Genomic DNA, 14658 nt, shown 5'->3' with positions numbered 1-14658 from the left:
ATGGAATACTTACAACTAGAAAATGGTTGCTGAACCATTGGAATTTCCATAAAGGCATCAACAAAAAAAACGTAAAAACATTGTCTCATAAAGTTAATTAGAATCTGAAGTACCAGATTGTCTTCACAATGGTCACAATTTGAATATTGATGGATTTTTGCAGCCCTGGAAAAAGTAATTGTGACTTTGCCAAAAGAAGACTTAATACAGCAATCAAAACATCCTTAAAAACTGAGTATTGCATTTCTGCAATTTCTTACTCTCTCAGCCATTCAACATCCAATAAGCAGTTCTCATCGGAAAAAACATTACCCGGTCACAATTTTACTCTCTTACAGAGCTGTGCTATATCTTAATACTTTCTCGGGAAAAAAAGGAAAGTGAATTAAAAGCTGAATAAAAGTAGACACACTATAAAAGCTACCTGTAAAGTATTGTAAGTCTGGAAAACATTTGTGGCATTACACAGGCTATTGCTGACACAAAGGAAAAAAAAAAAAAGCAATTTAACCATTTCATGAATATGAACAATGCACTTGTTCCCAGCCATTTAGAATGTTCTGACATTCCAAATGTTTATAAAAATTGGGTAATAAAAGAATTAAGTCAATACCCTTAAGTACAATAAATAATGGTGTTTATTATGGTCGAGGTTGACCACGAGTGTTTGTTCCATATCTGCTTGGGACATTTGTAAAACCAGTTCTGAATCCTTGCTGTGCTCCCATTCCTGGTATTCCAAATCCTTGATTGAGTACACTGCTGTAGGGTGCGGATCCGTGATTAAGGCCCAGTCCATAGGGCCTCGTCTGAGTGTTTAAAAGGATAACTGGATTCACATTTTTGCCTGGCGTATTGAAAGAAAATTCTGGTGGTGGGCTGCTGGGCTTAGCTGGAGTAGATGTAATAGGGTTCAAGTTGTCAGCAGCTTTCAAAGATGGCATTGAAATAATATGATGATCTGAAAGGTTCAGCATATTGTTTGCAATAGGCACAGATGATAAGGTAGGTCTGATCCAGTCATCTTTGAAAATCTGAACAGTCAAGGTAGAGACCAATGCGTATAATCGGTTAGTGACATGAGCAAGTACCATTTGTTCATTTGCATCTCTCCGAATTCGGACATGTACTGATCCAGCCTAGAAAACGATAAAAATAAGTTGGCTGTTAACTGTCTCTTCAGTGAAGCTTCTCCAAATTCATTCAAGAAGAGGTAAGTCACCCTGCAGAGAACTATGCAAAGACATTTCTCAGGGGGGACCACTGACTAAACTGGAAAGCATATTAAATAATTCCATAATCAGGGCAGATTTTGATCTTTGCTACTGTGTTAACCTCTTACGAACACGTCAAGATCATCATTCATGAAAAGTTAGAGTCTTGAAACCAAACTAGGAAATACAACATGCAATGGCAGGAAAACAAAAGAGAACAACTGGTTAAAACAACGTCCAAAAGAAGAACAAAATGCAGACAAACTCCACATTCCAAATTCAGGAGAACGCATAATCACTGTGCTGCTGGAGCAGACAGAAGACAACATACATGGGAGATGCACTCAAATTGGGACCATTAGCAAGAACAGAGGCACTGTCCCTTACAAAACAGACTAAGAGCTTCTCCTGATGAAAATGCTAGGAAATGGTAGGGTAGGTTGCCCCTGCCTACCTCTCAATAACACTATCTCCTTCACCTTGAACTACTGCTGCAGAATAGTACAGGGCACAAAACCGAACCCCTTGCTTCCTATTTCATTTTGTATCGAATAAAGAATGGGGTTCACAGCTTGTGCCATAAAGAGCATTTTTATATCGACTGGGCAGCTGACAGCATATCCAAGTCTCTGAAGTTTCTACTACAGTCTGAATGCTGACGAGTAAACACAAACGCAAAGGTCTGATCAATCCAGAAATGCTGTAATGCAGTATTTTGCGTGACAAAATAATAAACTGAAGGCAATCTGCACATTAGCGTGACAGAAGAGTCCCTCCACTTTTACTTTTTCCAGATCCCCCAGAAAGTAGCATACTGAAAGAATTCATAAGTAGAAAAAAAAATCTAACAGTCAATTTTCTGGCTGTCAAAACATACTTGCATCAACTCAGGAATGACCAACTTCTGTGCGACCATTCCATATGACAAAAAAGCCTCCATTTCTTTCAATTGAGCATACTGCTATAGCTGGCTTTTTTTTTTTTTCCCTGTTCCCCAGAAATGCTTAAAATACGATTCTATCACAGACCTTTTGCACCTGAAGGTTTACAGTTTTCTTCTCCCTTCAGAGCGGATTTACACTAGCACATGTTTTGAAAAATGTCTTTACTATTGTGTGGGGTTTTCTTCCTTGCCAAAATACAAGAGAAATTCTAAAGTTGCAAAATACATGCTATGATTCAGAGCTGCAATACACAGAAATAGTAAGAACCAATAATAAAGCTTTAAAAAAATATAAGGTGGGGGAAGAGAAGTTTTGCAATAAGTCACAGGGAAACACTAAGTACTGACTGGATCATTTAGGGTTTTGTTTGTTTTGTTTTTGTTTTCTGTTGTTGCTTTTATAAATAAAAAATAAATATCTTAATTCATTTAAATAAAAACCTAAAAGTAGTAACCAACACTTTTTTAAAAGATGATAAAGACATAACTTACCAAATTGCCAAAACCTAATGTCCAGAAATGCTCATTTCTAACTTCCAAGACACCATCCAAGGTTGAAACCTAATTTTCCACAAATATACAGGAATATTAAAATAGTTAGAACTGATGTTTCAAATTGTTTTAGTGATATACTTGTTCATGTAGATGAGTAACAGCATTCTCAGTAATGAAATAAAAGCCTCCAGACTGCAGAATGGAACAAGTCTGTTCATGGTGCCACTAATGTTTATCTACTGTACTTTTGCTATCTGTAAACATCCAAATCCATCAGAAAATTGCATTTAAGTAACTCAAGTTTAGGTAACTCTTGCTGTCTAACTGCAACGTTTTCTCAACTTCACATGCTGTATGCAAAGTGTTCTTAACTTCTTTTTTTTTCCCCCCAAATCATGTTTGTAAATATCTTCTTAAACTGAAAACAAAAAAAAAAAAAAAAAAAAAAACACAACCAAAAACCTGCACTGCTTTAACAGATGCATTCCATACACCTGTATGACACTTCATCTTAGTTAATAAGCTCCACATTTTCTACATGCAAAAAAAAAAAATTATTGTAAATTCCTACTGGATTTTCTTGGACTACTCACTCACAAAATCTTTTTGTATTTCTGAATGCTTATTTAACATTGGCTGTGCATGCTGTGTCACGTATTATACACCAACTTACCTCTCTAAGAAGTTTATCTAACTGGCCAAACACATGAGGTGGAGTTGTCTTTAAAACACATAAAAAAGAGAAAAAAGTTACAATAAAGATTAATCGGTGCTGTTTAAGTAAGAGATCCTTTAAATCCCCTCTACCTAAAGACCAATGACATTACATAATAACGTTTTTGTAAGTTCATGATACCTACTTCTACTGCCTTTCCTTTGGCCCTTTATCATATATTCTCCTTAGAATATCTCTCATACACATCCTTAGAACAGACAAGGACATTTAACAAAAATGAAACAAACAAACAAAAAAATATTGTTTTGCAACACTGCCTTACCTGGAGTAATACTTTCCCACTGTACACACTCATAGGATACATGGTACCAAAAGTCATCAAAGCAATTGCTATAGCTGAGGCTGTGTCTACAGCATAGTAATTGCTAGAGAAAAAGAAAAACAATACAGAAAAACAGGTACTTAGGGTATTGAAAGGCATAAGGAATTTTTCTTTCTTTTTTTTTTTTTTTTAATTCATTAACATTATGTATGCTAACCTTTATCTGAACTACAGATCTTTGAAAAACACCAAATATATTCATGCAGTTGCATTCGCAAACATACACAATACAGCTTTTGATGAGATCATTCCTTTCAGGTAAAAAATAAAATAAAATAAAATGCAGTTTCTCATGAAGAGGACATAAAAGGAACTCATCAAACAACTATACATACTTGATTTCGATGAGCATATATGTAATGCAAAGAGCTAAAGCTCCAGCGATATCAATCAAGACAAAAGGGTTCATTCGTGGTAGAAAGATGCTGCTCAATCCTGGGATGATTCCACAAATACTGTAAAAACAACAACAACAAAAAAAAAGCAAGCAAGCAGTGGTCAGCTAGTCATTCGTCAGTACTTCAAAACCCATAAGAGTTACACACTTTACTTCAGAATTTGACATTAAGTACACCTTGCAGCCACAGCAAATTATGGCTCCGAGGACCCTAAAAGCCCTTCTAATTCTGCTTACACTTAACATTATACAATATGGCTTGACATTCTTATTTTGATACTGGCAGCATCAATACTCAAAAGTTGACTAGAAGTAAACACTTCTGTTATCTGACAAAAATATTTTGCAAATGGTGTTATCTTGCATTCAGATAACAGGACAGCCTGAGAGTTAACAGGCAATGAATGAGAAACACTGAGTCAGTGCCTGGAAGACACAGACCCTCCACTTTCCTGATAGACAGGTGAGGAACTTCCATAGCTATGCTTCAGCAAGAAACCTATCTCACACGGCACATTCAAGCTGCAATCATCCCAACTGCTCACCCACCCCACCGAGTAATTAAAAATAAATTACTCTAAGATACATTAATCAGACAGGTAACAGTTGTTGAGAATGCAGTTCGAGTCTGTACCAAACAAAGCTAGTTTCTTTCACCTCATTCAAGAATTACATACAATGTGCTGAATGCATTCAAAAGAAAGGTTATGTAGAAAGATGTATTTCTACTAAGTTGACACACCTGAGAAACGTGAGAGACGATGTTTGGACTAGAGTCCATACACTAGATCTACAATATTAAAGGTATTTTAAAAACTCTAAAATACAACAGTTCGTGTCTCAGTATGTGTTTAAAATTGCTGTTGTACACAATTAAAAACAACATTGCCTTCCAGAAGCTAACAATTCTGAAAAACATTACAGAGAATTACCTTCTACTAAGATCTGCAACATGCTCCTGAAGCCAACTTGTGCTGGCAGCTGCAAGGGAAAGTTAATAAAATGACTACAAGTAAAGCAATCCATTTCAAAATTAAGTTTTATTTTAAGGGAAGGACTTATGACACCATGAATGAATAGATTTATCTCAACAGATTCACTGTTGCCTGAGAAAAAGCAAAGTCTGACTTCTCTAGGCAGCACATAAAATGCCTGTTTCATATAATAACCTAACCTGATTAAATACAAATGTAATTGCAGTTTATATTTTTTATTATCTTTATATTAGATAAAGTATAATACATATACAGTAATTATATCTACAACTTAATCTGAACTGTATTCACTGAAATGAAGCATTATGCACACAAAATACATGGAACACGATGGAAAAAAGAGGACCTCTCACAATTTACTAGTTTTCACAATGCTCAACAGTCCCCCAACAGCTAGTGAGAATGATCACAAGTCTACTTCACAGTGAAATAGTTCCAGGTAAAAGGGCCATTAAGATGAATTACTACATTCATTTATTTTTAATCCACTAATAAGTCAATAAAATGTTCTTAAATTAACACCTGAAATCTAAAAGATGACCTTCACTGGTTGAATTTAGAGGACAGAAATTTAAGGATACTGCAGAATTTATCACTCAGTTTACCAGTAATAACTAAATACTGAGTCACGTAAGCAAACCAGTGATGAACTTCGGAAAGCAATTCAAAACTGCATCAAGTTATATCTATGGAGATTATAATAATTTATAACTGCTAGTTAAGATAGTTATCTGACTAGTTACACATTGATAAAATAAGAATATTAAAACTTTTTCATAATTCTCAGTACAGATCAATTTATCACATACCTTCAGAGACATAAGCAAAAGGCTTATTCCTAATGGAAAGCATTGTAAATAAGTTGAAAAAGAGAGCCACGAAAGTACCAACCAGCAGTCGCCCCCTAGGGAGGAAAAGAAAAAAAAAAGATGCATCTTAATTTCACATTACCATTACAATACATGAAATCGAACTGTAATTAATAGTAACAATATCAAAATACTTTGCTTGGTATCTCTCACTGAGCATGAAAATAAGAGTAAGATAAATTAGCACAAGGTCTAATAACTGGCAGCATATTAGCATTTTAGGGGGATATATGAGATCGCCAAACACCATACATCATACTCATGTTATCACATTAAGCTGAACACAATATTCATAGCGTTGAGTAACTGTTCTTACCTAATTGCATATATCTGTGTACAAACACAGATATACAAATATATGCAGGTATACACACACATTTGTCCTTTGAAGATACAAATACACTGTCTCCTCAGCCTTGTTTCCTACAGAACTATGCCTTACGTCCCCACCATTTCCTAGGAGAATTACAACTTCACCATACGTCAACACCTCCTCCTCCTTTCCACACGTTCTTTGCAGTTGTAATCACCTTTGCAATACATCCAGTTCCTGGTATGATCCCGGTATCCTTCCCCCAACATACTAGGCCTCCTAATTTGTGAGTTAGCAAGAGGCAGCAGAGGCTACAACTCTTTCCAAACTATGAATGTGCTCAGAGGGCAGTCAGCCAGACTGTATTCTATGTTAAAAAGTAACTGCTGAGCTCACACAGTTTTTCCTACAATGTGAGCAGTAACTTGGCTTTCTCCTCTCTGCTAAACCTCCAAATGTTAAAATCAAACAAACAAAAAAAAACCATTAATTTACTGTCTTCAAAATGTTATCCAATTATAGGGAGAAAAAAACTAATAACAAATGCCTAATGTCCTCAAGAAACCACATTACAAACATAGGAATAATTAAATTATCAAAACGAGCACCACATAGCTAAATTATTATTTATGAAGAGATATGGATTACATTTAAATTGTACCTTAAAAGAAACTGTTTCCAATATAGCTTGCGCATCATTCAAAACAAATAGCAAGGCACCAAAACCAATTTGGTGCTGAACGAACTTGTTAAAATTAATATATGCTAGATTAAGAATTAGATATACAAAGGGACACTGAAAAGCCTATCATTGTACATGTCAGAAATTTCTTACGTGTGTATCTCAGGCTGTTCCAGAAACCGCTCTGCACTACAAAAACAATTGAAAATTCAAGTTACATTCATGCAATAAAACCTTGACACCTGAAGGATACTTTTTTGTATTCTGAAATGGCTAATTATCTGCCATTCATCAATAAAAATGGTGGATACAGCATCAGAAAAAATTAATTACTCATTAAGCACACTAGTTTAATCTGTTGCTATAATAAAGGAGTATATAATCTAGATTTTCCAACCATTTCCATACGTGCCACATTGGTGCTAGTAAAAGGATGCTTGTAAATGAACATGCCAGAAAATACTGCTACTGCCACTAGTGCTGGTAAGCAAAACAAACACAGTTTGAAATCCCTGACTTGGAGCTGCTCACTAAGCAAAGCTAAATAAAACAGATGTTGGATTCTGTAGTGGAGATACAATGTGTTTTTTTTTTTAATGCACCAGTAAAATACAAAATAACCTGCTGCTGTAACAAAGGAAAACCTAGCATAAGTTTTGGGAATTCCCTAAAACTGATGCTAGAAAGCCTGAAGGCTCATTATCAAAATTCATTCCAGTGATGCAACAGATCTACCTATATTGTAACGCTGCTAAGTTGTTAACATATCCATTTATAAAGAAAATATGAAGAGGAGAAGGGAAGGTAAACTCCCTCAGTTTTAAATTCCAGATGTCAACAAAAGAAAAATTCATTTTTAAAGAATTAAGTAGTTTTTAAGGTGAAATACCATCTACATTTGGAACAATTTATATGTTAAATTAATGCTTTACACAATGTTGAGAACTATTGAAGCTGATACTTTAAACATTTGGATCCTTAATACATTATGAAATTGCTTTACTTCATGATATAAGAGAAGGGAAACAACACTTTTCTTTATCGGTTAACTTAAAAAGTCAAGAGTTAATCAAGTCTCTAACAGTGTTAAGAAGATAATTCCTAAGAATATGGAGTCTTTTCCCTGAAAGTTGTTTAATTACATTTACCAGATCTTGTTATTTTATTTAAGGTCTCCATGTAGTGTAATCAATATAAATTAGCAGTAGGGTTCAGCAGGATTTAAAAAAAACAGATTTTTTTCTACACTGTATCACTACAGATAGCATTTGTGGAACGCATTTGCTTTTGCTCAACACAAACTTTCTACTCATACAAGAAAAAAAAAAATGCAAAGAAAAAAGTACAGATCCCTACCTTTCTTTCAGTATAAAAAGAGCACCAAGTTGTGCTAGAACCGTAGAAGCAAATACAGCTAGAACTTCAAACCTCTCAAACCTGAAATTTAAGAATTAAGTTTAGAAACAGTGAAAGCTCAACAATTCATCACATGCATCCTGGTCTGTGCAAGAACAAGTGGAACAGACCTGCTATTTCTAATTCTTTCAAATGGAGATAGATGAGGAGAAACTGAAAGGTCATGGAGTAGGTACAATTTTCAGTTTCATTTAAAACAACATTCCAATTATCAAAAACAAGTCTTTGTTCTGACAAAAGACCATAATTTTCAGCTTAAAATTATGGATTTCTTAATTCTTTTTGCTGTTCCTGCCCTTTTCTCTTACTGTTCTGCAACTCTTTTTTACACAACCAATCTTGGGTCTCTAATATTCATGCTCATTACATACACTTTGTTTGTCATGGCTGTTAAAGAATACAGGCAAGGAAGACCAACAATGAATCAAATGCTGTATTATCTAATACTGAATCTTGTTATTAGTACTTACCCAAATGAATAGGCTGGACTGGGCTTCTTCATCATTACCCAATAGCTTATTAGACATGTTATCAAACTGGAAGAAAAAAAAAAAAAAAAAAAAAAAAGGAGAATTACACCATGATAAACGACGGTTACCTTTACAAATTATAAAATTGTTTGTATTTTAGTTTATAGTTTGCTACTATAAATTAGTACAAACATACACTTCAGCCACCAGAAATGAATAAACAAATCTTAAGTTCATCTTACAATGAACTCAACCCGTTTATCACTATCACAATGTGGGTTCCAATTAATCCAGAGGTGGTGAGGTTTCGAAATGAAACTTGGATTGCAATGACGTCTCAGCTGTCCCCATAAAATAGGCAGCAAATAATTTAGCTAAATGGTAAGTCAGTCTAATTCTTGACAGGACAAGGAGTAATAGAGCACAGATAGAGCACAGGCAGTTCCGCATCAACATGCGAAAGAACTTCTTCACGGTGAGGGTGACAGAGCACTGGAACAGGCTGCCCAGGGAGGGTGTGGAGTCTCCTTCTCTGGAGATATTTAAGGTCCGTCTGGTTGCCTACCTGGGCAGCCTGCTCTAAGGAACCTGCTTTGGCAGGAGGGTTGGACCCGATGATCTTTCGAGGTCCTGTCCAGCCCCTTCAATTCTGTGATTCTGTGATATCAGGAGATGGACCAATGCCGTAATTAATGGCATGCTTTACTTCCAAAGGCTACCACCAACCTTCTTCCACACAGAACATCACTCAGCCTAACTCAACTTTACCATAACCTCAAACGCAATGCAGGCCATTGAAATCCTGAAACACAACAGCACAACCAATGTTTATTTTGCATGCGCTCCATGAATTCCTAAAAGGAAACTGGAGAACAGGAGGCCAGGACTGAATCTGACTAACACAGAAAGGTGGTATGAGACAATCCGTTTCATGCTGTCTGGTATCACGTGTTAATGAAGAGTACAAAGCAAAAGCCTATGAAATTAACAAAGCAAACACCCAGTAAACACTAACTTACAGTTTATGAACTTGCCTAGAAATACGTAACCCGAGAAAGGCCATTAAAATGAGAAGGAACGCACTAAGCAAGATGACAGTAGTGTCATATTTGTGTCACTTACTCAAAAAGAGCAGAAAACTTTCCATTAAACCCTTCCTATAAGGATATATCATGAATTAGATTTAGCACTCAAGAGTAAGTCTTGGGCTATGCAAAGCACGGCCTTTCTTTTCCACAGTATAACGTATCTACATGTGTTGCCAGAACAGATTTACTTTTTTGGCTACACTCATCTCCACACAGCTCTCATGTAAATGGCCATTCTCAGACAGCTACAGGTCTCTTGCTTTTTTCTTTCCAAGTTTTTCTCTCACGCTGAATGTCTGAAATTCACATTATTTTTATCCCAATGGTACTAGACTGAATTCTTCAAGCGTGAGTCTTATTTCCTCTGCCTATTTTTCCACTATTGACCCCTTCAGACAGTTTTTTTTAATTGATACTCATGGAATCAGTGCTGTCTGTGACTTTATGAAGCCCTTTTTTAATTAATGATGACGTTAAATCAGACGGAAACAAGGAGCCATCCCCATAGCTGCTGAATAATCACACCCTCACAATCTGAACCACAGCTGCTTGGAGTACAAGCGAAAGCAGAGGAAATACTACTGCTTGTATACAAAATAGTAGTCATATACTCAGTAACATTGTCATAAATTTCCGGTAAGATGACAAAAATGAAAGAACACAAAATCTGTTTTTGCAGCAGAATTACTGAGCATCGCTCACCCTTACAGCAAGTTAAAACTCCTGACAGAGTTCACTGTTAATCTTCTAGTCTATTCCCTATTAACCTAATACATCATAGTGCTAGGGCTATACCATCTTCTCCTAAAATTAAAAAATAGTATTCTATACAAATATGAAGTACAATGCCAAATGTTTCACTATTTCGCTATCAGTCAGATATAGTATGGCATTTAGCGTGAAAAATAGTCTCTGTGGATAGCTGATCCATATTTTTCTGTAAGTTAGCAAGGAAAATAACATGGTTTAATCATTAAAAAAATGACTACGTTTTTCACAGTTTATTTCCCAGTCACTGCTACCAGCCAGCATCGGATGAGAACTGAATGTATTTAATGTCTTATTACCAATATTATCAGAAGTGTCCAGAATTTTCACACTTAAAATAGCTTTAACATTTTGTTAGGGAACAGAAAAAAATGCTATAGGTATCATTCAATAGCAGGTAGGAAAGTTACAGTATTAGTCTTTAGAACCTGGCCTAAACAGACTGCAGCTGAGATTCTATTTTAACAATCTTATTGGAAGAACGTGGGATCTATCTCTTGACATATTCTGGAATAGAAATAGCATTATATACTCTTTGCTTCCTGAAGTAAAGACCAAGGGATACTTCAGAAGCAATGACTGTGGCACTTGGGTGATGTTCTGAGTGAAGCACGAGATGATAGCTTGATGCTAGGTTCCGTTTCATGTCATTAGGCACGTGCATGTAGAAATCCACAACTGAATGGATTAGTTACTAATCACTGCCCATACAGTTATGGTGTTTATCATCATCTTATACTCACATAACATACATTTAAACCAGCTAGTGTTTCATCACTGATGATTCTAAATAGAATGGGTTTGTAAATAAATTTTGTATGTATAGAAATACACAAAGACAGGCACAAATGAACTGTAAGACTAAATGGGAAAAAAAACTCACCTGAAAAGATCAAAGATTGTCAAATATGTGTAAGCAGTTAAAGCTGTAAAAAAAAAAAAAAAAAGTAAGTATTAAAGCTTAATACAATTTTTCAATCACTTATATTCTTCTGTTAAGTCCCTCTACTGCATCTCTATGCCATTTTCCAGATAAACAAATCATCTCCGTTGACACTTCAAGTCTGTCTTATGTATGTGTATGTAATATGAATGTTCTAAACACACAATGCATTTCACTTCATCACCAGGTTGATTATGGCAATCTTACTTCTAATAAAGCACGTAACAATGCCCAGCTATATAAGGTATTCAGCTACCAAGAATAAAGTTGTGACGAAGAATTTAAGATCAGAAAAGTCAGGAGACCTTCTAGTAACACACCCTCCCCAAAGCAAATCTCTTATGCATATTATTGCAGGAAAAAGTAGGTTCAACAGCATTTCTACTTGCTTTGTTTTCCATCCTATGTCGCAAAGTAAAAATATCGGACATTCTACTTTCAGTACTGATGATAGGGAGCATCTTGAAGCCCCTCTACAAAAGTAGGACATAATAGAAAATATTAAAAAGAGATGCTCCTGAAATTGAAGAAGACTTTAGCCACACTACAAATGCCTTCATTCAACTGCAAGTGAGGATCTCTCTGTGCCACTAGTACTACTTATATAAGGAACACGTTTGAAAAGTAGTTTAGAAGTCTACTTCCTGCAATCTTAAAGAGCGTACCACATAGAAAAAAAAAATAAATATGAGCAGGTCTGGAAAACCTCGCACACTTGGAAGACATTTCAACCACTTACACTTGTCTGCAAGAAATGCTTCTCAACTGACCATGGGACATCAAAAGGAGGCCTGTCCAAACCTGGCTGTGCAGTCACCTAACTCCACTATGTGCAGCGATTTTTAGCACACTGGAACTTCATGAGTGAAGAAACGTGGTAGTTGTTCACAGCTTCAGTGCAAGAGAGCCACCTACCTATGCTGTTTGTAGAGCTGCACCACATGAGCAGGAAGCCAATACATACTAAATTTATAGCACCAAACAGCAAGATCTTCCAGGACTGTTGATGAGAATAAAAACATATTTACATCTTCCAAAACGTACAAGACAAAAATTTAATCTATCTTGTTTTAAAAAACAGCATTGTAGTATTTCATCATGCAAGCAGTCTTCTCCCTCCATCCCACCCTTCCAGAAATGTGCAACTCATTTAGGGCAACAATCTCATATTCTGTTTTTATTTTACAGATTATCCCGAAACTCATTTTTAAACATCATTATGTGTTAGGCTTATAATATCTTTTTGGTCTGAAAAATCACACCTATAGAATATTTGCATTTTCTTATCACACACACCACATGACTTTTGAAGACAGAATTATACAGCTTTCTATTTCCCGCCCTTAGTCCTGAAGAAACAGCCAAGAGACTGAAGTGGGTTCCATTCTTTGTGCTTGAATTTAGGACCCGAAAACATCTGTGCATCTCCAGCTTACAGCTCTACTGAACACATCAAACATAAGTACAGTTCTGTGGGAAATTAATTAAGAGGGACAACCCACAGTAATCCAACTTCAAAGAAACTACACGATGTATTAAGGCTAATAGTAAGACAATACTTCACTTGCAAATTCACTACAAGGAATATAATGCCACAAAAAACACACATGAAACCCCATAAAGGTAATTTCAAGGTTGTTTGTCCAGCAGAAAGGCACGTTACTTCCAGTGCCTTGTTCTTGCAAAAGTAAGTCCCAATGGTACATATGAAACTTGAGGTCAATTTTCCAAAAATAACAGAACTTACACGTACATTGAACTACGCTTAAATTAATAATGTATTTTAACTTATCACAGCTACAGTTTTTATTATTCTTTTTCAAAAAAAAAAAAAAGATACTTACTCTTCTATCTGCTGCAACCAGCCTAAATTCATGTGTTAACTTTCCGACCAACGATCTCTGTGATTTGCGGAACAGATGTATTGTCCCCTTAAAAAAAAATTAAGTTTAATGAAATATTTTACTTAAACCATACTGTAAAGTGCCAAAATAGGAACCTTCATTTATGAACCACTTCTGTAAAAGAAACCTTATTGTGATACTTTGACGTAATTAACTAGACATAGCCTCCAAACATTAAATTCAACAATACTTCTTGAATACTTTTTTTTTTTTTTTTTTTTTACGTTTTACATGTGATGACAGAATGATGAACGGCTTAGAATCAAGCTTCCCTTCAACACAGACTGGACTTCAAGACCCAAAGAGGTACCAACAGGCTGGCCACCTGAACAGGCCAAAGTCACCTCACACCCACGCCTGCCAAGGCAGCTGTATTGCACACAGCGGGCAGGGGTGGCAGGGACCTCTGGAGATCACCTGCTCCAACCCCCTGCAAGCAGGGTCACTTGGAGCACGCCGCGCAGGATGGCACCCAGGCGGGTTTTGGATGTCTCCACACATCCAAAGGAAGGAGACCCCACAACCTCTGCGGACAACTTGTGCCAGTGCCCTGCCAGCCTCACAGTAAAGAGGTGCCCTCTCTTATTCAGGTGGAAATTTAATTTCATGCTGATGTTGACACGTGCAGACAAACGCACACCTTCTGGTGTCGCGAGTTAAAAAAGCAGCGCCACAGACCCCAAGCTCGGCGCCCCCTGGGCCCCAGGGCCGGCTCCCAGCTCCCTGCTCCCCTCCCCAGGGCCACGCAGGGGAACCCCGGCCCCGGAGCACAGAGCGAGCAGGGGGCGGCCCGCGGAGCCCCCCACAGCCCCCGACCCCCCCCGGCCCGGCGGGGCAGCCCCCAGCAGCCACGTCACCGCGGGCGGGCGGGCGGGCAGGGCAGGGCCCTGCAGCGGGGGCTGCGGCCCCCTGCGGGCCGCTCCCAGCCCCTCCGCGCCCCCGGGGCGAGACCCCGCCGCGCCCGGCAGCGCCCCGCTGCCCGCCGCCCCCCGTCCGGGGCCGCTCACCATAGTCCTCCCCGCGCCGGAAGAGAGGCGCCATGCGAGGCCGGAAGAGGCGGAGGGGGGAGGCCCCCCGTCGTCCCGGCAACGGGCCGAGCCCCG

General features: G+C 37.5%; 1 protein-coding gene across 2 annotated transcripts; it reads right to left on the bottom strand.

Annotated features, from left to right (window-relative positions):
• Positions 1–620: 620 nt before the first annotated feature.
• On the bottom strand, positions 621–14658 carry SLC30A6 (solute carrier family 30 member 6). 2 transcript variants are annotated; one of them, XM_084512475.1, is made up of 14 exons: positions 14563–14658; positions 13496–13582; positions 12567–12651; positions 11592–11634; positions 8853–8918; positions 8323–8403; positions 7120–7155; positions 5912–6006; positions 5040–5088; positions 4046–4165; positions 3651–3753; positions 3326–3373; positions 2650–2718; positions 621–1139 (listed from the first exon to the last, which is right to left on the bottom strand). In XM_084512475.1, exons 1-14 carry the CDS (start codon positions 14563–14565, stop codon positions 642–644), a joined length of 1383 nt encoding a protein of 460 aa, XP_084368601.1. In that variant the 5' UTR covers positions 14566–14658; the 3' UTR covers positions 621–641. The 2 variants fall into 2 exon arrangements, with proteins under 2 accessions (XP_084368601.1, XP_084368602.1); XM_084512476.1 differs by lacking the exon at positions 14563–14658 and adding an exon at positions 14196–14335.

This window comes from Aythya ferina, assembly GCF_964211825.1.
Source record: "Aythya ferina genome assembly, chromosome: 3".
Classification (NCBI taxonomy): domain Eukaryota; kingdom Metazoa; phylum Chordata; class Aves; order Anseriformes; family Anatidae; genus Aythya; species Aythya ferina.
This window is presented reverse-complemented; position numbering and strand designations above follow the sequence as displayed.

Excerpts from the sequence above, each read along its gene's own strand:
- SLC30A6 (XM_084512475.1), bottom strand. Across the intron at positions 12,652-13,495 it reads TGGTTGCAGCAGATAGAAGA|TCCTGGAAGATCTTGCTGTT; the intron begins GTAAGTATCTTT and ends TCTCATCAACAG. Across the intron at positions 5,089-5,911 it reads TTTTGCTTATGTCTCTGAAG|CTGCCAGCACAAGTTGGCTT; the intron begins GTATGTGATAAA and ends TTTCCCTTGCAG.